Here is a 25,062-nt window from a genome sequence, read left to right on the forward strand (position 1 = left end):
ACATAGTAGAGTCAAATTAAATTTCGTTAATCAAAACCATCAGTGGGACCGTATTTTAGGTCCAGAGAGGTATATACGTTCTGATAGGTCTAGCGTTTAGCGAAAAGAAAGAGAAAATACAAGTTAAGTTGACATCAAAAAAGTCCGGTGTCGTGTTTAAGTCATCGGTAGCTAAGGTTGGTGTCTCTCTCTAGCTCTCACCTAGCCGCTTCGCTTTCCATTCCAAGAAACTTCTCCTTCTATTAGTATAATTACCCTGTCTATTTTCCATTGTGAAAATTGAGTCGAACTCTACCTATCCTGTGTGTGGATAAAGCTTAGAACCCTGATAATCTCTTTTTCTCTCGATCAGATCTGATTCTGAGATTAAACATGGCCGACAAACGGTCATTAACTGATTCAGAATCCGATCAAGATCAGCCCAATGATGACAACCGGAAGAGACCACGACCTTCCTTCGCTTCGTGAGTATTCTTAAAATCTTAATTAGATCTCTAACAATATATCAATCTTACTCCCCAATCAAACTACGTTCTTTCATAAGTTCTTCTGATCCTCTCTTTTGACTCATTTCCCAGCAAAAACCTAGATTTATATTCTGATTTGTTTTGAAATATTTCTCTATATATTACAGTGTGATTGGAGAAGTGGTTATGGTCAACTCCATGCAAAACCTTTTCTCATCCTTGGAGCCTTTGCTCAGAAGAGTGGTACGTACTTAATCATATGCTAGCTAGAAATGTTCAACTACTATATCTGCTTAATAGTTAATTACTTGAAACCCTAGCCATTTGGCTAACTTTACGTTCGTTCTATTTCAGGTGGGTGAAGAGGTTGATCAAGTTCTGAAGCGATGCGCTCTCAATTTAACAAGGTCGCCTTCACTGAGAATCCAAGCACTCGATCCATCGAGCCTATGTCTAACCTTTGCCAAGAGCCCCTGCCCCCAAATTTTTACTGCAAGCAAGATATCAGACGAAGACAACAACCAAATTCAAATCCTTATTTTGGACAAGAACATGATTAGTGGCAGCCACCAAATGGCTCCGATCTCTCTTCCACATTCGGTCAAAGTAGAAATCGTTGTTCTTGACGGTGACTTCCCCAGTGAGAATCGGGAGGATTGGACGAGTCAGGAATTCAACCGCAATGTTCTGAAGGAGAGAACCGGCAAGAGGCCGTTGCTCACTGGAGACGTGAATGTAACGGTGAGAGATGGATTCGCAACGATCGGGGACATTGAGTTTACTGACAACTCGAGTTGGATTCGGAGCAGAAAGTTCAGGCTTGGTGCAAGGGTGGCTCCGGGAACGGGCTATCAGGGTCCGAGGATTCGGGAAGCCATGACTGATTCATTCGTTGTCAAAGATCATCGCGGAGAGTGTAAGTGTTGCATATCTTTGTCATGCATTGTGGTGCATAAAATGTCATCTCACTTGAACTAGGGCTCGTGACTGCATGTCTTAATTTAATGCCTTAAGTTTGATGAATTGATATATCATGCATGTCTATTAAGGCTATCTAAGGCTATTAACTTCATTGCTACAGATGCTTAACACACACATATATAAGAGCAATAATATTATAGCTGCTATATATGTATACGTATGAGCAATTATCATGGAGATGTCCTCCAGATTAGTTGACCTCAAGTGTTAAATCAACATGCATGAGGCTTGACCCCTTCAATTAGAAGTTAATATACGCATCTCTTCAAAATCTCTGTTTATAAATTACTGAAAAAAAAACAATTAACATATTCGTAGAAGTTTAACAATCTCTGGATCGAATTCTTTCCTTCTTCAATCAATTAAGAATCAAAATTAATTGTACGTGTGTAACGTGTAAGCAGTCTACATGTGATCGACACTGGTCGATCGATCAATTTCTACTGGCTAGGTTTCCTCGCAAACCTAATTGTTTCCTGCTAATTAACTAAAACGATACTTATTTATAAAATCTTATTTGATAATTATAAACCTACCTGCATTATAGTTTACTGATGTCAACATGCATACCACACACACATTTGTTGGTGACATATATATATATATATATAGGATTAAGATTAATCAGAAACCAGAAACAAAGATTTTGATCACACAATGAGCAAAGTACGCAGCCTGGCTTAAAGCTAGCTAGCTTAGAAGTTAGAAGTGAAGTAGACTAATCAATAGGGCATCGAACTTCCCAATTATGCATAATAGAGTAAATGAAGTATTTAATAACTTTCATGCCTCATTTTATGGGTTCGTCTGTTGTATATCATACGACAAGATCAGATGGTAGATAGAGGGGGAAAATATTGATACACTTACAGTGGATATAGGTATTGTATGTTATACAACATCGCACCTAGAATTGTCCTCATTTCATAGGTAGACGACGTACAAGTGAATCAATTATTCATTTCTATTCCAGTCAACGAATCAGCCTAGACTATAATAAATTGCCCAAAAATATATAATCCAATAAAATAAATTTTAAAGAGCCTATGAATGTTCTCTTCATGAGTAATGGCCCAGCTATATGGTCCAGAAATCCAAATTAATTTAAAGTAACTTGTTTGTACACATTCGACCAAAAAAAAAACTTGTTTGTACACATTATTTCATCATGACTAGGGTCCTTGGATTTTCAGGAGTCAATGGTATTGGGAACAATCACATGATGAATATATATATATATATATATATATATATATATATATATATACACGCGAACAAATCTCATTTAGTAAACCCTATGGAAGCTATTGCCTTTTCCCCATCTCATATATTGTTGCTTCTAATTACGTACCCCTTTAGTCAAGTCAAATCTTCGTTCAAATGGATTCAAGTTGTTCTTTGTTGCTGGTAATTATTTTGTTGTAAGATGACATAAAAATACTACGTATACCGGTATACGTGTTGATTAATAGGATCGAAACTCTTGTATCAGAAAAAAAGAAAAAGAAAAAAGAAGAAGATTGAAACTCTCCATTTAAATGATTGAAAATGCTTATATTAGAAATTCTCTACTAATTATACTAGATTAATCGTATTATCTTGAAAAGTTTAAATATTTTGAGCTCATGCAGTGTACAAGAAGCATCATCCACCGATGCTGGAAGACGAAGTTTGGCGGCTAGAGAAGATTGGGAAAGATGGAGCTTTTCACAGGAAACTAGCTGCGGAGAACATTCATACAGTTCAAGAATTTTTGAAGATGCTTGTCGTCGACCGATTGAAGCTTAAAAAGGTACATACATGTATACATATATACATGTTCCAGATAGCTAGCTTTACAATTTCACATGCATGTTAATAAAGCTACTTCTCCTAATTACTCTGACCGCAGATATTAGGGATTGTAATGTCAGAAAAGATGTGGGAAGTATCAGTGAAGCATGCAAGAACATGCGTGATGGGTAACAAAATGTACATTTTCCGGGGTCCTCATTTCGAGCTTTTCTTATCTCCGATATGTCAAGTGATGAAGGCAGTGATCAACGGTCAGACTTTCCATGCTCGGGACCTAAACAACTATAATAATAGGGTACGTACGTATTCATGCATATTACGTTCATCCAAACGTTCTTTCACGCTCATAATACTTAGATTATATTTACATTAATTTAAGTCGTTAGATTTGAATTTTTAATAACAGTCAACGAATATTATATTATTAATATATCAGAATACCGATACTTTAAGCATACGAGACGTTGATTATGTTTATTATCTAAAACTAATAATTATATATATGCCTAATATCATTTAGATGTTTCCAAGTACGTTTATACTTTTCGATCTAATGTTATCTTCTAATTAATGTTATGTACGTCTTAATCTATATTAATTGTGGTGCTGTGTATGCATGCAGAACTACATTGAGAACTTGGTAAGGCAAGCGCATGCAAACTGGAGTTCCTTAGAGACTGTTGATACAGTGATGAATGAGACTCCCTTACTTACACAAGGTATCTTACAGTTTGTAGTCATATGACTCATATCGCTACCTCCTAGTTACTCGATTCTGGTAAATTAACATCGGGAATATGTTGGATATTAGGTCATGTAGAGGATGAGCAATATCCTCAGGCAATGATGGTAAGAACATTGGATCATCAAGTAATCAATGATGGGCAGCAGCAACAGGAGCAGCAGCTAGCTGATCACAAGCGTATCAATAATGTTGGAGGAGCTGGTTATCTACAGAACAACATGATGATGGCGTTTGAGTGCAGTGATAATTGGCAGATCAGTTCACCATACTCGTCGTTTAGTCCATTGATGGATACTGGTGGCATCAAGTGTAGCAACTCATCAGCAGCCTCATCATCTTCAGATGGGGATTTAGGATCTCCGGGTCTCTAATATATATATATATATATATATATATATATACTATCTAAATTAGGGAAAAATTCCTCCCTATCTGCATATATATAGTGTTTGTACGCTGTATATGTAAATACATATATGGAATTATGGATAGGAAGTAATGGAACGGCTTATATAGTGTCATATAGTCACCATGGTGATGCATATATCTATAGGCGGGTTTTGAAGCGGATGTCCGCAAATTGAAAAGTGCAGATGCATCGTGATTCAAGTTTTCAACCTCCATAATCTATTGTTAAATTATCTTCTCTCTTACTTTAGAAGAGTTTGAATAACCTTAACATCACAAATTATCTTAAAATGACTTTTGATTCCTTCAAATCTCATTTTTTCCAACCATTGCAGCTCATAGTTATCAGAGAGTAGAATTTTGGGTTTTTTTTGTTTGACGTTCTTGCAACATGAGAGAGAAGGTGATTTGAGAATGAGTAAGTGGATTAACCACAAGGCATGGGATGATTTCAAGCTAGACAATGATCCGTTGGCACTTTTTTGGTTTTACGGAAGTCCGCTCTTAAACGAATTTGTATACGTATCGGTCTCTATCAAGAGTGAATGTTTACTGTAATAACCCCAATTTTTCAAAACGATATTTGATTTGAAGTAAATTCTATAAAGTTTTGAAATTCATTTAAATTGAATTTGATTTGTTTGCAAACGTTACGAAACGGAAACGGAAGCGTTCCGAGAACGTTTAATAAGAAAACGTTACGTTTCCGAACGAATTTATCGACTTTTATTCCGTCGCTCGGTTGCGAAAACTTTCTTCACGAAAGTTGTAGAGCTCGTCGATACGAGTTCGTGGATATGTGACGCGTTCTAATCGGACGACGTACGTAAAAGTTATTAACGACGGAAGTTAGTTTCCGATTTTGGGAGGGGGTATAAAAGGAAATGATATCAGTTAGGGTTCCCATAATTGGAAACCCTTTCATTTCTCTCTCACCCCGCCTCCCTCAGCTCTCTCACCCTCTCGACCCCGAGCTCACTCCATCTCCCTCTCGATCCGAACTCACTCTCTCTCTCTCTCTCCCTCGCACTCCCTCGCACCCTCCCTCTCCTCACCGACGACAGCTGTGCTCTCCGCCATCCCCTGCTACCACCTCAAGCACGCCGTGCCTCTGTCCGCCGCCAAGGAGCCACGACGAAGAGGGAGCACGAAGCTCTTCACCGATCCAAGAGTTCCCGACGGTTTTGGACTCCGATCTAGGTAAGGAGGCATTTGATTCATGGTTGTGATGTTTTTGTGGTGTTTTTGGATGGATTGGGAGATTAGGGATTCGATTTGGAGAGATTGGGGAAGAAATCGAGTGAAGGAGGGTGGGAGATACCGCCGCCTAGAGGCGGCGCGTGAGGAGGCTAGGGATGGCCTAGGGGTAGTCGGAGGCCGTAGGAAGGTAGAGGAGGAGGAGGGGGAGAGTTTGGGCACGGCGGTGGCGCAACACGCGCCGTGGTGGCGTCGGCGAGTGAGCCCCACGCGCCGCCTGCCGGCGGGTGGTGCGTGTGCCCCACGCGCCGCCACCTGCGGCGGTGTGAATAGTTTCGACAAGAAGGGTATTTTGGTAATTTACTGTGTAACGGTAAATGTAAATGTAATTTTTATTTACTACGGTAAATGTAATTAAATTTTACCTTCGGTAAATGTAATTATAAATTACTTTCAGTAAATGTAAAAAGTAATTTGTAAAAGGGTAATTTAGTAAATTTTATTTACTGAGATTGTATTTACTTTTAAACAGTACGTATACGTACAGAAATACGTATAAAATATTTATACGTACAGAAATACGTATATAATATTTATACGTACAGAAATACGTATAAAAAAATTATACGTACAGAAATACATATATAATATTTATACGTACAGAAATACGTATATAATATTTATACGTACAGAAATACGTATATAATATTTATACGTACATAAATACGTACTTAATATTTATACGTACAGGAATACGTATTAATGGTGTATTTGTACAGTAACAGTGAACAGTAACCCTGAACAGTAACTTCGTAAAACCGAAAATTTGCTGAACAGTAACCGATTATTACTGTTTTGGCATTTAAAGGTTTACGAAACGAATCTAAATTCTTTTCTTATCTTTTCAAGGTGATCGTTAAATCAAGGAAAGGAATTATCATCGGGAATTGTGGAATTACGCTTGAGTCGATAAGGTGAGTAAAATCTCACTGAATTACGAATCTACCCTCGTGGTGATTCAACATTTTTGCAAGTGTGTTTATCAAATGAATTACAACATGTATATAATTTAGTGGACTACATATATACGGTATAATGGTAATAAGTACATATATATATATAGTTCATTAAATTACGTACTGTTATTAATTCATTAAAAATAGTCATTTCGATGACGGAAGTTTGTGAATTGGGCATGTGCGGTGAAATATGACATGTATAAGATATAGTGGACTATATATATATATATATTGTATAAATGGTAAATAAGTACGAATATATATAGTTTGCTATATATTATACTGTTATGATTTTATTGTGATTATATTGAGCGTGTGAAATGAAATGTACAATATGATGTGAGATTATTGTACGTGATTTTTAACATTGAGATTGTTAACATGTGAATTGTCTTCGGACCTGATTTTTGGTACAATATGATGTGAGATTATTGTACGTGTTTGGCAAGTCGAAACCTAGCCTTTGGCCGGGCGAAAGTTACGATACAGTTAGAGCTCTAGTCTGTCTGCCTTAGTACTGCATGTGAGGTAACAGGTGGTTATCTGCTCATGGGTACTCAGTTTATTTTGGATGTTGGGTAGCGGGTGGCTATCCAATGTCAACGGTGTATTACGAGAGGGGTAACAGATGTGTACCAGCGTTCTTGGTACCCGTATTATAAATGCATTGGGTAACCAGAAGGGTTACTTAATTTCCTCATGAGCGTTTTCTTTCATATTTTTTTGGATCAACCAGATGGGCTGACCATTGACTCATGAGGGCATTTATATTTGTTGTTTTGTGATCTTTCATATATTTTGATATGCGAATTGTATTTTGATTTTACTCATACGAGCTATAAGCTTACCGGGTTTGTGTTTACAATCTCGGTGCACCAATTCGATGGTGTAGGGGATAATTCCGCAGGTGCTGTTTAGTGGAGGTTGAGTGTCGACTACAGAGGCTCGAAGTCGTTCGGATCCTACTTGTGGTGAGGTTTAGCATGGATTTGTGTGTGAGGATTTGTGTAATTTCATTTGTGAGATTTGTGATTGATTTGTGAGGATTATTACATTTCCATTTTATGTATGGATTATAAATTTGGGTTGTAATAATTGGTTGACTGAGTTGTATTGAGAACTCAGAATTGATCCGCTGTTACACTTTAATGATTTCGATTTATTTGAGATTATTTGGTGTTTCACGACTTTAGAATTTTGAGTTTTTAAGCTCGAAATTTTGGGGTCGTTACATTTACTTTGAAATTACAGAGTGAACTCCGTTATTTAACTCACTTTTTGGTCGAATTTCCACATCTTCACCGCATATATCTTAGAATATAATGCATAGATCAATCCCGTAAAGTTTCATCCGGTTTGAAGATCATTAAGGCGTTGAAAATATTATTAAATCACTAAATGAACTGAATATATTCAAACTTAACCACTCGTGTAAATAAATATTACGGAATGTCCAATAATAATCAAAATGTATGAAACTTTGCACGAGTGATGTATATATTGTATTCTAAGATATATACGGTAGAGATATACAAATTTAACCAAAAAGTGAGTTAAATAACGAAGTTCACTCTGTAATTTCAAAGTGAACATTCACTCTGAACATAAATTGTGTGTTTATATATATATATATATATAATGGGCCATTTGTAGAAATTCTATGTTATGTGCCTACCATAATTTTCAAAATTCTCATTCCAGTCTAGATTAGGGCCAGAAAAAAAAAACGAAATAACAAAGAGCCTAACTGAGCAAAACAGAGCAAATCCCAAGTCGGCAGCGCCATATAAAATTATAAATCACGCCCTTTTTTTTCCTTGGATTTGACAGATTAGAGTAATATGAATTAAATCAGACGATTATTAAATTTTCTGGTCATTCCTCTACCTGTAATGTGCTTATGTGCATATGTTTGTCTCATGTATGAAAGTGCCAAGGACTTTAGGCTTATGCAAACTCAGTAACAACCTTAGAGCTGTAAAAACCTACGGATGTGCACTCCGTTTCCGTTTTGGTGTGATAATAATTCAGTTTCGAAGTCGATTTGTTCATTCATCGATCAGAAGTCAGAACATAAGAACCTTCAGGAAAATATAGATACTTGCTAGTTGCTACTAACTTACAAAGTAAAGATTAAACCATTCTCTCATTTTTGATACGGCAACTGAAGCTGACATTCAGGTGGTTCTCTGGCCTGATCTGGATCAGTCAAGTCTTTGAAGTCTTTCTGTGACTATAGGTCGTTTTACAAAAAAAAAAAAAAACTTAATTAATGCTCTTCAAAATATCCTCGATCGAGGAAATTTCCCAGAACTGAGTCTAATTACTTGGTCCTACTCCTACCTCAAGTCTAATTACTTGGTCCTCTTCATACATGTATGATGTTATCATTTCTCCATTATCACCTAGCAATGACTCTGCTTAAGCCCAATCACGTCTTCCTAAGAGCACCCTTCCTGTTCATCTTTTACTTACTCATGCTCCCATCTCTGCACTGCAAATATGATCCCAAATACAAGCTGTGCAACCAACCTTTCAAATGTGGTAACCTCACAAACATATCCTACCCTTTTTGGGGAGGACCCAATCGTCCCCAAGAGTGTGGTCGCTTAGGCTTCGAGCTCACCCACTGCGAAGACGAAACTCAACTCCCTCGCATAAAAATCGAGGACCTAGATTTCCATGTCTCCAACATCAACAGCCAAGAGCTTCTGCACACCATGAACATAGCTCGTTCCGACCTTTGGGATAGTCCTTGTACTGATTACCTCCACAACACCACTCTCGACTACGATCGTTTCTCTTATGTCCAAACTGTTCGTAACCTCACCTTGTACTACGACTGCCCCCCGGCACTCCATCCATCCATCCCCAACAATTTCACTTGCAAAATAAACGGCACATCCAATGATCTTGCATACTACCTGGACGATTCTCTTTCAAGGATTAATGTTCCGGAAAAACCTTCATGTTTTATCGAAATCCGTGTCCCAATGTTTTGGGAGGGTTTTGATGTAATGCCTGGGAATGGAACGGCAAAAGTGGAAAGGGTTTTGAGACAAGGGTTTCAGGTCGAGTATAGTGCGCAATGGGATCTCTGTAGGCTATGCTCAAATTCCAACGGCAGCTGTGTATCCAACGCAACGGATGATTCGTTTCTCTGCCTTTGTCGGGATGGAGTCTTCAATCCTAAATATTGTCCAATTGATCATGGTACGCGTATCTGTCTATTCCTTATCTTCCCAGAGTATGCTCATTTTATGAAGTTCCAATTTCAAGTCATTTGATTAATTTCAGAAATCTGATCGAGTCCTTGCGAAATTTATCAGTCTCTTAATGTGTAATTGTGTACATGAGTCGTTCCGCGAAGACAGGCTTATATGTTCTATTTTAATCTCTTATTTGGCCAACAAGTTCAGGCCCTTGTTAATGGCAGGACGGAATTTTCACCGTTCTCCGTTTCTCCATCCCAACTGAATCTCATCAAAAGCTACTTGAAATGGGAACTGGCATGTATCTGTCTTGTATGTAAACTGCAGCCAATCAAACCTGTCTTGTAAACTCAGAGTATGAGGCTCGTGGAAATGGTTCAAATATAAGCTCATTGTTTCTGGCTTTTTGTAAAGAGCCACCCTTTTGGGTTACCATAACTTCAGGATATGCTGCAATCAAAGAAATTATTTATTTGCTATTTCCATTGATGACTATAACATCAAAGAAATCTGGTGTTGATTCCTTTGGAAATATGGGGTTCCTTTTCCATTCATCTGTTTTATTCTTGTTGATGTTCTTCAGTAGTTTACAAAATTTAAGTAATAAGTGCTCTAAAAGTTGTTATCAGTTGGATTGTGTTACCTTCAATTCACCCCAAAAGCTTTGTTTCTCTCCTATCCTAAGAATCAAGCTCTTTTGTTTTTGCAGACTCCAAGTTTAACATGAAGTGGAAGATTATAGTAGGTAATTCTCCAACAATCCATGATTAATTTCTGTAATTATTTCAAGATGTATAATATTCCTAAATTAGAGAATTCACTAAATTTTTTTTTTGGTCGAAAAATCTAATGTTAATTGCAACCTCTAATAATCTGTCTTCTCCTCTTGAGGTGTTTGCACAGCTGTTGGTAGTTGTACTGTAGCATTAGTCTACAACAGGAAACAATATGCTTCTGTCATTCTTTATATCTTGATGCTTCTGTCATTCTGTCTGGCATGATGGTATGAGGAAGTTGGGAATACATTAAGCAAATAATTTTAATGCCTGAATCATCTCATTGTTCTGCTGCCAGGTGTACTTTCTGTGGTATTTACAATCTTATCAATGTCTACTGTCTTCTATCTTTGGTCATCTCATCGTGCTTCAGTGAATGAGGAATCAAAGAATGAAGATGTCGAGGCCTTCATTCAAAATATTGGACCTCTTGCAGTAAAAAGATACAAGTTTTCGGCTGTAATAAAAATCACCAACTCATTTAAAGATAAATTGGGCCAAGGTGGTTATGGTGATGTTTATAAAGGTCACCTACTTGATGGTTTTCCTGTAGCAGTGAAGGTTCTTAAAGAATCCAAAGGATTTGAGGACTTTGTTAATGAGGTTGCAAGCATTAGTAGAACTTCCCATGTTAATGTTGTCACTCTTTTGGGGTATTGCTTTGAAGGTAAGAAAAAGGCGCTCATATATGAATTCATGCCCAATGGATCACTTGAGAAGTTCGTCTACATAGACAGTAATCAACTGACCACTCCACATTTGGAATTGGAAAAGCTCTTCCAAATTGCTATCGGCATAGCTCGAGGGCTTGAGTACTTGCACCGTGGCTGCAACACACGAATCTTGCACTTTGACATTAAACCACATAATATTCTTTTGGATGAAAATTTTTGCCCAAAGATTTCTGACTTTGGTCTTTCCAAACTTTGTACAAGGAAGGAGAGTATTATATCAATGTTGGATGCTAGAGGGACAATAGGGTATATTGCTCCTGAAGTATTCTCCAGAAACTTTGGAAGAGTGTCTGCCAAGTCAGATGTCTATAGTTATGGGATGATGATTCTGGAGATGGTTGGTGGAAGAAAGAACATTGATGCTCGTGTGAGCCACACGAGTGAAATTTATTTTCCAGATTGGGTTCATGAGCAACTTGAGCAGGACAGCGATTTGGGGTTGGTCAATGCAGTGAGCGATGAGGAAAAGGAAATGGCAAGGAGGATGGTCTTAGTGGGACTATGGAGCATACAGACAAGGCCATCTGATAGGCCATCCATGAGTAAAGTGATTGAAATGTTGGAAGGAAGCATTGAAGCCTTGCAAATACCACCAAAGCCTGTCCTATATTCTCCTGTAAGATCATTACCACCAGACTCTTCCACTTTATCAACCTTAGGTTGACTCTTTTTGAACATTAATTGCTTCATGTATACGAATTGAAAGTCACTACCTTGTTACTCTTAAGAGCATTTGAGTACTAGTCTTTTCTCTGTATATTCTTTTCAGAGCTCTTATGTTGGCTTGCACTTGTGTGGTTCATATGGGAAGTGAAGTAATGTACTTGCATAATCACAAATCATCTACTGTACAAGGCCCTATAGAACATACAAGTGTCTGCTCTGATATTACTAATTGAAAATTATATGTTGTCTTGCAATTTTTGTTCTGGTGTTCCCTTTTATTTTCATTGTACAATGTTTTTTTTTATGTATGCAGATTATCAAATATTTAAACTACTATGCTAATCGTGTGTTCTGTTCTGATTCTTTAACTGAAAACAAAGGAAGATTTTCTATCAGCCTTCTTTTTTGATAGCAGGTGACAGGTTTATAAGTTACTGCATATTTTTTAGAAAAGCCTTTTGCGTTCTCTTTTCTTCACTAGATGAATAGTTACTGGACAACTTGTATAACAAATAAAGCAACGAATATTTTACAAATATTAGCCGGTCGAAAGTTCAAACAATACAGATTAGTCATGTAGCCTAACTCCGCTATACATTGACCTTAGCACACCTCTTCAGATCTTGCACACATTAGCCAGTCGAAAATTCAAACAAATATTTACATCTCATTCATCAAATCACATGTTTAATAGATGAAAGGAGAATGATAATGATTTCATAGAGAACTAGAAGGAAACATTTAACCAGTGGTATCATTTGGTGTTGAAACGTGCTAACCCAATTTTAATGTTACAGAATCTGGTGAAGGTAGCAGATGACCACTTTTTAGCAGCAGAACTTCGTCAGCTGAAATATCAATTTCCTCTGCCTTTTCTTTGCTAAAATCATCACTCTGTATCCTCTTCAGTTCGTTTTCCACATCAACCATAGAAGGTCGCATCTCGGTCTCAATTTGCAGGCACTGAAATGCTAATTCTGCCACTGCATTGATCATTTTTCGTACTCTAAAGTCTGATTCATACCCCAGGGATGGATCCACAAGCTCATGCAATGCATGTTTCTGAATCTTGTTAATGGCCATATTCGACAAATTGATCTCATGCCGACACCTTGTGATATCAACAGCAGGCAAGGATGATATGAGTTCAACCAAGACTACTCCGAAGCTATAGACATCACTCTTGGTAGTAAGCTGGTAGCATTGGTTATAATCCGGATCGACATAACCTGGAGTTCCTTGGGGAGCAGTAGAGATATGAGTGACATCTGTTGGGAAGAGACGAGATAGTCCAAAATCTGCTACTTTGACACAAAAATTGTTGTCAAGGAGAATGTTAGTGGTTTTCACATCTCGGTGGATAATCTCAGACGCATGAAGATAGGACAATGCAGTTGCAGTTTCTACAGCAATGTTGATTCGAGTACGCCATGGCAGTGCACCAGGTTTTGCTTTTCCACCATGAAGATGGTCAGCAAGAGTTCCATTAGGAACATATTCATATACAAGGAGGAGTTCACGGCTGTGATGAGATGTGCATCCATATAGTAAGACAAGGTTTTGGTGGCGAAGGCGAGCTAAAATTTCAATTTCATTCATGAACTGCTCAACTCTTTTGTCATTGGTTTCATATAGACGCTTGACAGCAACTGATCGCCCATCACGGACTTTTCCTGTTTAAGTCAACCGCAATGAACAAGGAGGTTAATATGTATATAATGGTGAAAACACAACATATTGATTCAAAGATAAAGGATGTTGATGATATTTAGTTTACCATAGTACACTGTGCAAAACCCTCCATCACCAAGTTCTTTTGATGAATCGAAATTGTTTGTTGCTTGTGCAAGTTCCTTGTAGGTGAAGACATGAACGCCAAGGTACGCACTTCCCTTCTCAGCATCACTTCTGGAATAGCTTTTAGAAAATATGCTTCGAGATGCATAGGAGGATGGACCAATTAGATTTTTGTTGCGGCGTTGCCATATAAAGAAAATGGAGGACATTATAGCAATAGTTCCAATAACCGAGCAAACACCTGAACAGAAGATGTCAATAAGCTCACTATAAGAAGTAGCAAACTTTCAATTGAGAATGACATAAGCTTGAAGAACAATTAAGAGATGAAGAATGAAGGGATTCCGGATATTACCTATGACAATCTTCCGTTTCAAGTTGAATTTAGAGTCTGCAAAAGCAATCAAAGAAGCAGCATTATTAGAATTTATAATATAAGTTATACAGTTGAATAAAAGTTACAGCAGCTAGCATAAGGCTTGAAATATACACTCATGTATGCTAAATAACTAGGACTGAAATATCTAGAAACAATATACCACATTACTACTGTTTTCTGAATATTAGAAGAATCTCTCAATAATGAAAATGTAATTAATTACTACACAAAATACCATCATCACAGGTTTTGTCATGAGACCTATCGCTGCAAAAACAGATAAACTCATTGTGATCGAATCCACAGCGCCCACCACTCCTCTCACAATTGCTGCAATTTTTTGCAGTCCAATTCAAAAGGAACCCCATCTTCAAGATATCAATATAGCTCATCTTCAACATGGTATGCACACCAGCAGCCTCAATATAATCCACCGGTGCATCAACAGATGACTCACAGGAGTCTAATAATGTACGGTTCATGTTCTTCAGCACCTCTTTGTGAATAGTAGCAAAATAATGAGAGGTGGAACTGCTAGCACAGCTAATAGGGTATATAAGCATGTAATAGTCTGCAGCTGGTTCTTGTGAGCAGTTGTAGAACAAGGAAAAATCAAGACTATTGGAACTATAATTGAAAGGTGTTCTATCAAGGCTGATGTTATGTAGAGGGAGAGGACATTCATCTTCATAGACAACAGAGTTAGCTACGAGAAACGAATGGTTTGAGTAAAAGATTTCTTTGATGATATAATCAAAGTCGGAAATAGTAAGTACTGGATTTTTGTCCTTGCAGACTAGCTTGAAACTAGGATAGCCACAGTAGGATTCTTGTTGATCCGAAAGCCAAAAAGGGTAGCTTATATTCGGACCATTCCCACATGTCTGAGGCTTGCAAGCTTCATAGTAGCTCGAGTCTACAGAAAAGGCTCGACTGACCAAGGTTGTGAAGATGATACAAAAAACACATAACTGGAAGTGATTCATTTTGGGGTGCATGATCCAGAAACAGAGAAAACAAAGAGGAAAGAAAGCACGTAGTGAATTTGTGGAAGGGAAGGTGAGCAAGTTAGCATATAGTGGCAAAATTTTCTTGGTAGTAGGTATGATATATCTAGCTTTTGTCTATTTAGAGTTTGAAAACGAAGAACAAAGGATTAAGCAACAGCAAAGATTTAAGTGACGTTTGGTATGACAAAGGATGAGCAACGAGGCCGATAATGATTAGAAGGAACCAGGCCAAAAGAGGACCAAAGTATGGCAATCAGTTCATCTTATTTTGAGGTATACAATCGAGTGACGGTGAGATGTGTATTGGGTGGACGACTTGGCGTTGTGAGTTGTGGTTGGTTAAACCGAAAGTGTAGAAAAGGGAGTAAGGGAATACCCTGAGGAAAATTGGTAATCCAAGAATGGATGATTGAGGCACAAAATCGAATGCTTGTGCTAGAATTGTTATCGTAAATGTTCAAGAACACAGAACGACAAGTTGGGCCGGGGTTGGGTGGGTTAAATGTACTGTATACAAGGGCCCAAGTTAAAGGTCCCAATCAAGTGTGAACTCTTCACTAAGGTTCAAGAGACCATTTGAAAGCTTCTCCTCCGTTGACCGTTGACTAGAAAAATTAAGGTGATTACCAGTCACACACTTTTCTCGTGTCTTTGTACTCTTAAACAGTTCAACGAAATGTCCATGTTTGTTACTTGTTAGATATCTTAGAAAGCCTAATTAAATAAAGTTATTTATTATACTTAAACAGTTAAATTGTGCATCCTAAGACAAAGCTAACTAACGTCATAGTTTTGGTAACATAACTGTATAAACCCTAAAAGACCCGTAGCAAAGCTAAAACCCCCTGAAATCACTAGAGTAAAGCCACAAGCCAAAAGCTACAAAACTCCTATTTGCTTTTCTAATGACAACTTATGAGACAGTGAAAGAGCAATTAGAACTTACCTAATGATCCAAGTTGCAGCCGAGGAAGATCGATCATATGCTTAGGAAATTCAGATATTTCGGTTCTCTGGCTTCTTATAATCATTTCTTCTAACGAGGGATGTGGTTTCATACTTGAAGAAGTCTAACTTTGACTAATTAATCAGGGGTCCCTTGATCAAACAATGTGGATTCAACAATTACGCACCATTTCTAATCTAAATCCTACCAACTCCTTCACTAATTACGAACATGAATTTTTTATAATTAATGTATAGTGATCTTTCAAGTTATCAAACATAACCAAATGAAAAATCCAAAATAAACAGATACGCTTACCATCATCAATTGGACAATATATCGGTTTGAAGACTCCATCCCGACAAAGGCAGAGAAACAAATCATCCGTTGCGTTGGATACACAGATGCCGTTGGAATTCGAGCACAGTCTACAGAGATCCCATTGCGCGCTATACTCAACCTGAAACCCTTGTCTCAAAACCCTTTCCACTCCTGCCGTTCCATTCTCAGGCATGACATCAAAACCCTCCCAAAACATTGGGACACGGATTTCGATAAAACATGAAGGTTTTTCCGGAACATTAATCCTTGAAAGAGAATCGTCCAGGTAGTATGCAAGATCATTGGATGTGCCGTTTATTTTGCAAGTGAAATTGTTGGGGATGGATGGATGGAGTGCCGGGGGGCAGCCGTAGTACAAGGTGAGGTTACGAACAGTTTGGACATAAGAGAAACGATTGTAGTCGAGAGTGGTGTTGAAGAGGTAATCAGTACAAGGACTATCCCAAAGGTCGGAACGAGATATGTTCATGGTGTGAAGAAGCTCTTGGCTGTTGATGTTGGAGACATAGAAATAAAATTCCTTTATTTTTATTTGAGGGCGTTGGTATTCGTCTACGCAGTTGATGAGCTCGAAGCCTGAGCGTCCGCACTCTTGGGGGCGATTCGCACCTCCCCAGAAAGGGTAGGATATGTTCCTGAGGGTACCACAGCTGAATGGTTGCCTGCACTGTGTGTATAGGGGATCGTCTTCGCAGCGAGACAAGAAGAAGATGAAGAAGAAATAGAGGATGAACAAGACGATGGGTGGTGATCTTAGGAAGAGATGATGATTATTAGGCATGGTCATGTGTGGGAGATCATGGAGAAAAGAAAGAAAAGGGCGAGACCATGAGTAGCTTAATTAGCTAAGATAGAGATGATCGAGCTTCTGTTTGATATTTAATTTGGATGATTTCTCTCTATAATATTGGTTCAAAGAGACGTATGGAGAGCAACTGAGATGTGATATATAGTCGTAATTCGAAAGGTCAAACATGCAGGCAGGGACTAATGTCTGGTTTCAAGTCCAACAAAGGTAGTTGGATTTTTCAGGAGGGAGGAGAGGTATAATTTTGACTTCTACATGCATTTTGTCGCAGAAATTTCACATAATTATGCATATGCTATTTGTATCATATTGCGTGCTACACACTTTACTGACCTCATTGATAGGCATGGGAGTCCCTTATTCTGTATGGAGGAGTAGGGCTATGAGCCTATGACTGGTCAAGGGTTCCATTTGCAATTTAAGATCATCCGTACCCATAAATTGCATTTGCTCAAACAAATGGTAGGGCCAGAAGCAAATTTTGCTTCAAGCAAATCGATTTCATATGTTGCTCAAGCAAATCGATTTTTTCACACACCCATTTACAATTTGCTTGAGCAATTCAATTTTGTCTTGTTGTGAAATAATTAAATTTTTTTACCAGATATATTTACAACCAATAATAATGTGCCACGTGTCATTATCGACTCGATATTATCCAAAATTTCCGATAAGATTTTCGACTAATAGATAATTGACAGGTATCACTGTCACGTGTCACTGTCAGCAAAATAATTGGACCAAATTTCTGATAAGATTTTCGACCAATTTGTTATAAAAACATCTAATATCACTCATTATAACTCATCCTTCAATCTAAACACTTAGCAACATTTCCTTGTTCATCACTCTGATGAATCCTTTCAGCTTCCACAATTTTTTCAGGCGGAGACAACGTCAACAAGAAGAGGATGACGATATGGAGCAATCATTCGTGAATCAAGTGGTCATGGCGGAAGCACAACACGATGATGAATCAACACGACCAAGCGGTTCACGTCGCGGTAAAAAACCGAATAAGCCACGTCAAAGGCTATCTAGGGGACACAATCTCATGGAAGATTACTTCATCGAACGTCCAATTTTCGACGCTCAAGACTTTTGTCGGAGGTACAGGATGAGCAGAGACCGATTCAACATTATCATGACGGACCTCTGCAACCACGACATGTCTTGGCATCAAAGAGAAGACGCCACTGGTTTGCTAGGGCTACTTCCCCAACAAAAGATGACCGGGGCTCTACGAATGCTAGCGTACGGGTCAGCCGCAGATCAATGTACTGAAATTATAAGGATGGGGGAATCGACTACCCTGAAATGTATGAAAGAGTTTTGCAGCCAAGTTGTTCATCTCTATGGTCCAAGATACCTCCGCAGTCCAACATCGGCAGACCTCACGCGACTACTAGCTAAAGCAGAACGCCGAGGTTTTCTAGGTATGATTGGAAGCATCGACTGCATGCATTGGGAGTGGAAGAACTGCCCAACCGCCTATCAAGGGGCATACTCGGGCCGAAAAGGGTCGCCCACCGGTTATCCTAGAGGCAGTGGCCTCGTATGATACGTGGATATGGCACAGTTTTTTTGGCTGTCCTGGAGCTAAAAATGACATTAATGTGCTCCACCTATCGAATGTGTTCTCAGAGATCCTTGCCGGAAGAGGCCCAACTGTCGTCTACGAAGTCCACGGACAGAGGTACACCACAGCTTATTATCTGGCTGACGGAATATATCCAAGGTACTCTACATTTGTCAAAACAATTTCCAATCCCCAGACGCCGCAAGATAAGCTCTTCGCAAAGAAACAAGAGGCATACCGGAAAGATGTGGAGAGGGCATTTGGCATCTTGCAATCTCGATGGGCAATTATACGTCATAGTTGTACATTGCACCACAAATCGGTAATGACTACCATCATGTTAGCTTGCATTATATTGCATAACATGATTGTTGAGGAAGAGTATGTGGATGATGAGGATGATGATGAGGAAGAAGAAGAAGACTTGCAAAACTCATCGAGGGCTTTCCGGGTTTATGATGGGCCGGTGAATGCACAAGGGAATCGAGTTCTTTTTAAGCCAATCAGTAGAGATGGAGCTAATATACAACGGTTTCACAACCGTGTTGCCGATCTCGAATCCGCTTACATCCATCGAGAGCTCCAGAAAGACTTGGTGAAACACATTTGGAGAGTGGAAACCGGTGAAATGCTTTAAATATGTTTTATTGTGTGTTTTCATGATGTTTGTGTTTAATTATTAAGCTTGTGTTTAATTTCAGTATGTGTTTTAATTTAATGTGTATTTCAATTTCAGCTTAATAAATAAATTGCATTTTATTTCTCGAAAAATTTAAATTACATAAAATGACGAGCCAAGCCCAGATTTATTCTTAGTACAATACTATAACTACTATGGAAAAAGCACGCGATTTGGGTGATAACAATCCGAATATGTTTCATCGGTAGGTTAATCTTGACTAGCTTCTTCTTTATTAAGGATTGCTAGTTTCCTCTTGGTAAAATACCTTTTCGAGATTGGGGTCATAGCCTCCAAATCCATTGTCATGATCCTTGTGTCATTCTCTTGTTTCTTCAATCGTAACTCTTCTTCCGCCCTTGCTTCTTTTCGCTTTTGAATGTCTATGTACTCCGCATAATAATTAAGCTCACTTTCATTATGGGCTAGCCTCTTGGTATGCCATGATGTTTGGTCACTTGCAATGGTATGCAAAACCTCCACCCGTTGCTCAATAGGAGTCTTACCCTGTTTCTTTTGGCGCCTAGCTTCCTTTGCCGCCTTGGTTCCCATTGGTCTAGGTGGACTCGATGGAGCTGCCGTGTTGCTTTGAGGTGTCTCATTCAATTGGTCGTCATCCAAATTGATGGTTGGAGATGATTCAGTTGCGGAAGGAGTACCGTGGTAACTACTTACATATGGAGATGGAGTAGTAGGTAGCACTAGGGGTGGGCATAAAAAACGGAAATCCCGATCCCGTCCCGAAATTCGTAGGGACGGGACGGGACGGGACGGAGGTCTAAAAACGTTCGTCCCGTCCCGATCCCGTCCCGTTTCATAATAGTGGGATGGGACGTGGGACGAATAATTTTTATCCCGCTTCGTCCCGTCTCGTCCCACCTTTAATGAAAACTTAAAAATTCTTATATATTTATATCAAAATAAAACTAATTTATATTCTTAATAACTCCAAAATTATATCAATTCAAATAATAATAGTAAATTATAATATTTTGAACATAATATGTATTTTTTTGATTAAAATTTCATTATTAAATGTTATTTTGTTAATGAAAAAGTAAAAATATAGGTTTTTATTTAACTTTATAGGAAGGTGGGATTTGTCCCGTCCTGTCCCGTCCCAGCCGGGATTAATCCCGAGTGGGATGCATTCTTAAAAACTCTCGTCCCGTCCCGATCCCGTCCCGATTCAAAAGAGTGGGACGGGACGTGGGATGAGCCCCGTCCCGTCCCATCCCGTCCCGTGCTCACCCCTAGGTAGCACCGCAACGAAAAGATGGATGATCTTTAACCACTTCCCAACATTCAAAGTGTGTAAACTTTTTATTCTTAGCATTATAGTAACATGATTGAGCTTGTCGTTCCTGATGTAAAAAACGTATATTAGGTATTTATTTAATTACATAATTTAAATAAATTAGATAAAACAAATAATGTAACAAATTAGATTTATTAAAACAAATAATGTAAACAATGCTACATATTTAAACAAATTAAATAAAACAAATAATGTAAACAAAATTAGATATATTAAAATAATTAAATATGTAAACAATGCTACATATTTAAACAAATTAGATATAAATTACATAATTTAATTCATATAATCAAATAAAAATTATAATATATGATAAAACAATGTACTTACTTCGTCCATTAGCGAAGTGCCGCTAGCTATACGTTGTCGTGATGCCGCCAAACATTCGCCCCATTTTTGCAAGAGTAGCTTGAACTTGTTGTAGTGAGAAGCGAGCGCGATTCGGGTCCTTGGCTCCTTCGGAGGTTTCTCACCCGGTGCTAGCACCCAGTTTTGCATATAATCGCCATGAATTGTCTCCCACAATTTGTCCCTCTTTTGTTTGTTATCGTCATATTCATCAATGCTATGGCGAACAAAAGAAATGCATATTTGTAAATATTCGGAAGGAAGCCAATGGGTGCCCATTGCTTTGGAAAAAAATGCTAAACGAAAAGAGAGAGGAGATGGAGGAAGATGTGAAATTTGTTGTGCACAAATTGGTGTGAGTTCATAACAAATTGAAGTAGTATTGAAATTTTGGGGATTTTTTTACAATTTTTTGGGTTTATTTCCGTTATGATCAAATAGTAGCCGTTGCCAATTAATTCTGACCGTTGGATCGAAATTTCTGATTCAAAATGGAAGGCCCAAATCAATTGGACAGTTGGCCAATCAGTGTGACACGTGGCAGCCATTCATTGGCTCGCTGTTTTTTTGGCGCGTGAAAAAAATTCGCCCGTGCCTGACGTCACCCACGGGCGGTGGGCTCCGCCAGGCGAACGAGCAAACGCCAGAGCAAAATTTGCTCGAGCGATCGAACGAGCACCGCGGCTGGGTTAACTGGGCGAGCAGCTCGCCTCCTCCTGCTCGCCGGTGCGAGCCTCCCCTTCTCCTGCTCGAGCTCCTCCGGCTGGTCCCTCCTCCTGCTCGAGCACGCCGGCATATTTACTTGCCGGTGCGGATGCTCTAAAAGGAGTCTGCTTAAGGCTAATCATGTTCAACAAATGTGCCAGGCAACTAGGCAAGAGGCATGCCATATTATAAAGAAGAACATTTCAAATGAACAAAATCTTGCCTAGACAACCCAACTAATACTTTTCTGATAGTATCTTCTATTATATCAATCAACTCTCTTGATGTTTATTTATTTTTTAATGATATAATATAGTTGATCCATCTCGATCTTCTTAGTCTTTGCCATGGTACGTATATGTAAATACTAATACTATAGTTTTTTAATAAAAAAGTAGCATAGTTTTGTATGACTGAGATTGTGATCTATTAAAGTATTATGAGATAATGGATCAAATAACAATAACAAGTTCCTAGACAGTAGATATTTAAGTACTTGAGTTTGTTCAAAGTCAATAAGTGAGTAGAAATGAAACAATATATGCACGCTACAGTCTATAGAAGAACCTCAAACTTGATAGTAACAAGTTGTTTCCAAAGAGAGGAGAAATGGTAAATTTCATTTCAAGTTCGAACATTTTTTATGATATTTGATACATTTTATCATAATAACTATGTTATTATGTTACATAAAATGAGAATCGTTCATTTATGATTTATAAAAGATAAATTAATAACGAATCTACAATATAAACTGCAAATCCTAGTATGAAATTCAATTTCTTAGAAGTATACTTCACACTTCAAATTAACGTAGGAAGAATCTACAAGACTACAATGTTGAGTATAACCTCTTGAGTTTGGAAATGTACTTCGCTTTAAAACCCGCGTAAAAGAACAAAGTGAAGTCAATCAAATGTCAAAACTATGTCCGAAAACAAAAAGACTCGCTGTATTAAAAAGAAAAAAAGAGAGAGGATGAACCCAATCAAAACCTATTGCATCGAGCCCAATTAAAACACGCAAGCCCATAATTTAACCCAAACGAAAGCAGAAACCAAACACAAGCCCATACCAAAACTGGACTATATTTTCTATGGCCCAAACAAGCCGCTAATCAGTCTAATCTCCATGGTTAAAAATTGATCAAGCTAAAAGAAATCATAGCTTTCTTGCTTGAGATTGGTACCACTTTGCCAAAGCACAGAGCCTCTCTCGCAGTTCTGTTGTAGCCACAGCGTCCATCATTAGCCTCACACGAACCCTCCCTTCATGGCCACTCCAAATGCACCAATCCACCCACCAATAGTTCTGGGAATCTCCTCTGTTTCTTTCACAGTCACCACCACTTTTTCCTCACAATTTTCCGACCAATCATACCCTTTTGGTTCGTCTCCCTCTTTGAAAACGTAAGACCTATTGGAATTGGTATCATATGATCCCAAGCACGGTATAGGAGGCACACGAAGAGGATCAGGAAAGGAAATGCAGTTGAAGTAGAAGCTCATATTAACATCCAATGGGGAATAATCAAATGGGAGCGTGCCTAGACTAATATTGTGTTTGGCTCTAGGGCATTCTTGATCGGCAAGATCGATGTCAACAAGGGTGATGGTGGATGGAGTATAGTTTATGTCTCTGACATAGCAAGAGTCATTATTTGGGAGATCAAGTATTGGCTCTCCAGAATGTGAGCATCTTAGACCAAAACCAGGGTAGCCACAATACTGATAGGCGGTGGAGTCTTCCATTTTCCAAAAAGGGTAATGAATTTCAATGCCATTACCGCAACCTGTTAAGGAGCAATTGGTGAGGCTAAAAATTTGGCTTGGCTTCCATGGAAGTTGGAGAAGAAGAGTAACAGAAGAGCTGCAAGGAGGTAAGAGATAGGTGATGACATGATTTAGAATATTGTGCTGTTATGTTTGGCTATGGTGTATGCTTAGTTTATACACAGACTTGACTGGAGATGAGATTTGAGTGTTGGAATTTTGTGTATGAAGAGAATTCTATGATGCTTATGGGTTTTGTCATCTTGGATTTTTAGGACTAATGAGACCCTGACTCCAAGTAAAGGTTAAGGCTCAGAAATTTTTATGAATGACTAATTCAGCTGAAAGGATAGGAGACTTTGAGTCATAACTCATATGTCATTGGAGGTTAGGCTACATTTGTCAGCCTAAGTTGCCTAATTATATTAAATTCGTGTGGCATTATGTTCACTTGATTAGTTTACTGAAGTCCTGATTTCCCCTTTAATACGAGTTAGAGCGTTGATTAAAGGAATTATGTGCAGACGTATCAAATAAGCCGAACTCGTGATCAACGCGTTTGATGAGCTCCGAGTAGAGACCGACTCAAATCCCATTGAATCTGACAGTTCATGGTTTGGAGGTGTGAAACTACCTTAACTTCTTGTTATGAGGCGGATCCGGGTGATGGATGTCTGGTCACACTATGTTCTTCCGTCTCAATCCTGATTCCGCCCGGAGCCTACAAGATAAAACCGGATTAGAAATCAAGACCGGTAGAGTGCCGGTGCCGGTATATGACTCTCCGATACTTAAGTTAGTAAGTATTAAACTCTTAAGCAAAAGGTTAAGAATTTAGATAGAAGTTCGTTACTTATTTTAGAAGGTTTTGAACCCTTTTATAGGCTTGGGAAGTGGGCCTCTTTTTTTCACATATCGATGTGTTCGTGGCTGTGAACAGTGGCTTGACTGCCGTGAGAAACCCACTTTGTGGCATGGCTGCTTGCGTTGGTGGTTGAACTGGGGGTTGCCGACTACCGATTCCTGGAGGTGGCAATGGTGGGAGTGTATTCCACCTCCGGTCCTCCGTGGAAGGTGGCCGGAAGTCGGAGAAATTCGCCGGGAAAGTCTCCCCGATGAGGTGGAGTTAACACTTCTATACTTCTGCTGAGGAGGAGTTCTATACTTCTGTACTGTTATTGCTCAGTCTTGGGGAAACTTTATTAGCTCAAAAATTGACCGAGAAAACTAAATGCAGGACTTGACAAGACTTGTACATTTCTTGTGGAAACTGATTAATCTTTCATTAGTTCATACACTGTAAGCCCAAAGAAATAGACACATATATGTTTGGTTTCATTTATGAATACGCTGTTTTATTCACATAAGTACATAACATAA

At 38.6% G+C, this 25,062-nt stretch overlaps 4 protein-coding genes across 5 annotated transcripts; 2 read left to right on the top strand and 2 right to left on the bottom strand.

Moving 5' to 3' along the window:
* Positions 1 to 295: 295 nt before the first annotated feature.
* On the top strand, positions 296 to 4,635 carry LOC126794680 (protein SAR DEFICIENT 1). The gene is made up of 7 exons (XM_050521447.1): positions 296 to 464; positions 635 to 710; positions 822 to 1,383; positions 3,080 to 3,240; positions 3,340 to 3,537; positions 3,865 to 3,961; positions 4,054 to 4,635. The coding sequence occupies exons 1-7, from the start codon at positions 373 to 375 to the stop codon at positions 4,356 to 4,358; spliced, it is 1,491 nt and encodes a 496-aa protein (XP_050377404.1). The 5' UTR covers positions 296 to 372; the 3' UTR covers positions 4,359 to 4,635.
* A 4,357-nt stretch (positions 4,636 to 8,992) lies between these two features.
* On the top strand, positions 8,993 to 12,236 carry LOC126794083 (LEAF RUST 10 DISEASE-RESISTANCE LOCUS RECEPTOR-LIKE PROTEIN KINASE-like 2.3). The gene is made up of 3 exons (XM_050520726.1): positions 8,993 to 9,824; positions 10,533 to 10,568; positions 10,898 to 12,236. The coding sequence occupies exons 1-3, from the start codon at positions 8,993 to 8,995 to the stop codon at positions 11,995 to 11,997; spliced, it is 1,968 nt and encodes a 655-aa protein (XP_050376683.1). The 3' UTR covers positions 11,998 to 12,236.
* A 262-nt stretch (positions 12,237 to 12,498) lies between these two features.
* LOC126793769 (LEAF RUST 10 DISEASE-RESISTANCE LOCUS RECEPTOR-LIKE PROTEIN KINASE-like 1.2) lies at positions 12,499 to 17,410 on the bottom strand. 2 transcript variants are annotated; one of them, XM_050520388.1, is made up of 4 exons: positions 16,450 to 17,410; positions 14,152 to 14,187; positions 13,777 to 14,037; positions 12,499 to 13,672 (listed from the first exon to the last, which is right to left on the bottom strand). In XM_050520388.1, exons 1-4 carry the CDS (start codon positions 17,258 to 17,260, stop codon positions 12,774 to 12,776), a joined length of 2,007 nt encoding a protein of 668 aa, XP_050376345.1. In that variant the 5' UTR covers positions 17,261 to 17,410; the 3' UTR covers positions 12,499 to 12,773. The 2 variants fall into 2 exon arrangements, with proteins under 2 accessions (XP_050376345.1, XP_050376346.1); XM_050520389.1 differs by lacking the exon at positions 16,450 to 17,410 and adding an exon at positions 14,411 to 16,014.
* Positions 17,411 to 23,163: 5,753 nt separating this feature from the next.
* LOC126794084 (putative RING-H2 finger protein ATL21A) lies at positions 23,164 to 23,661 on the bottom strand. The gene has a single exon (XM_050520728.1). It carries the CDS (start codon positions 23,659 to 23,661, stop codon positions 23,164 to 23,166), a length of 498 nt encoding a protein of 165 aa, XP_050376685.1.
* Positions 23,662 to 25,062: the final 1,401 nt, after the last annotated feature.

The sequence above is a fragment of the Argentina anserina genome, chromosome 5 (assembly GCF_933775445.1).
Source record: "Argentina anserina chromosome 5, drPotAnse1.1, whole genome shotgun sequence".
Taxonomy (NCBI): Eukaryota; Viridiplantae; Streptophyta; class Magnoliopsida; order Rosales; family Rosaceae; genus Argentina; species Argentina anserina.

Coding starts and splice junctions, on each gene's coding strand:
- LOC126794680 (XM_050521447.1), top strand. CDS start 373: ATGGCCGACAAACGGTCATTAACTGATTCAGAATCCGATCAAGATCAG. Junction 3,538..3,864: donor TAAACAACTATAATAATAGG/GTACGTACGTAT, acceptor GTATGCATGCAG/AACTACATTGAGAACTTGGT. Junction 3,962..4,053: donor GACTCCCTTACTTACACAAG/GTATCTTACAGT, acceptor GTTGGATATTAG/GTCATGTAGAGGATGAGCAA.
- LOC126794083 (XM_050520726.1), top strand. CDS start 8,993: ATGTTATCATTTCTCCATTATCACCTAGCAATGACTCTGCTTAAGCCC. Junction 9,825..10,532: donor ATATTGTCCAATTGATCATG/GTACGCGTATCT, acceptor TTGTTTTTGCAG/ACTCCAAGTTTAACATGAAG. Junction 10,569..10,897: donor GAAGTGGAAGATTATAGTAG/GTAATTCTCCAA, acceptor TTCTGCTGCCAG/GTGTACTTTCTGTGGTATTT.
- LOC126793769 (XM_050520388.1), bottom strand. CDS start 17,260: ATGACCATGCCTAATAATCATCATCTCTTCCTAAGATCACCACCCATC. Junction 14,038..14,151: donor GAAACGGAAGATTGTCATAG/GTAATATCCGGA, acceptor TCTTCTGTTCAG/GTGTTTGCTCGGTTATTGGA. Junction 13,673..13,776: donor GTTTTGCACAGTGTACTATG/GTAAACTAAATA, acceptor TGACTTAAACAG/GAAAAGTCCGTGATGGGCGA.
- LOC126794084 (XM_050520728.1), bottom strand. CDS start 23,661: ATGGAAGACTCCACCGCCTATCAGTATTGTGGCTACCCTGGTTTTGGT.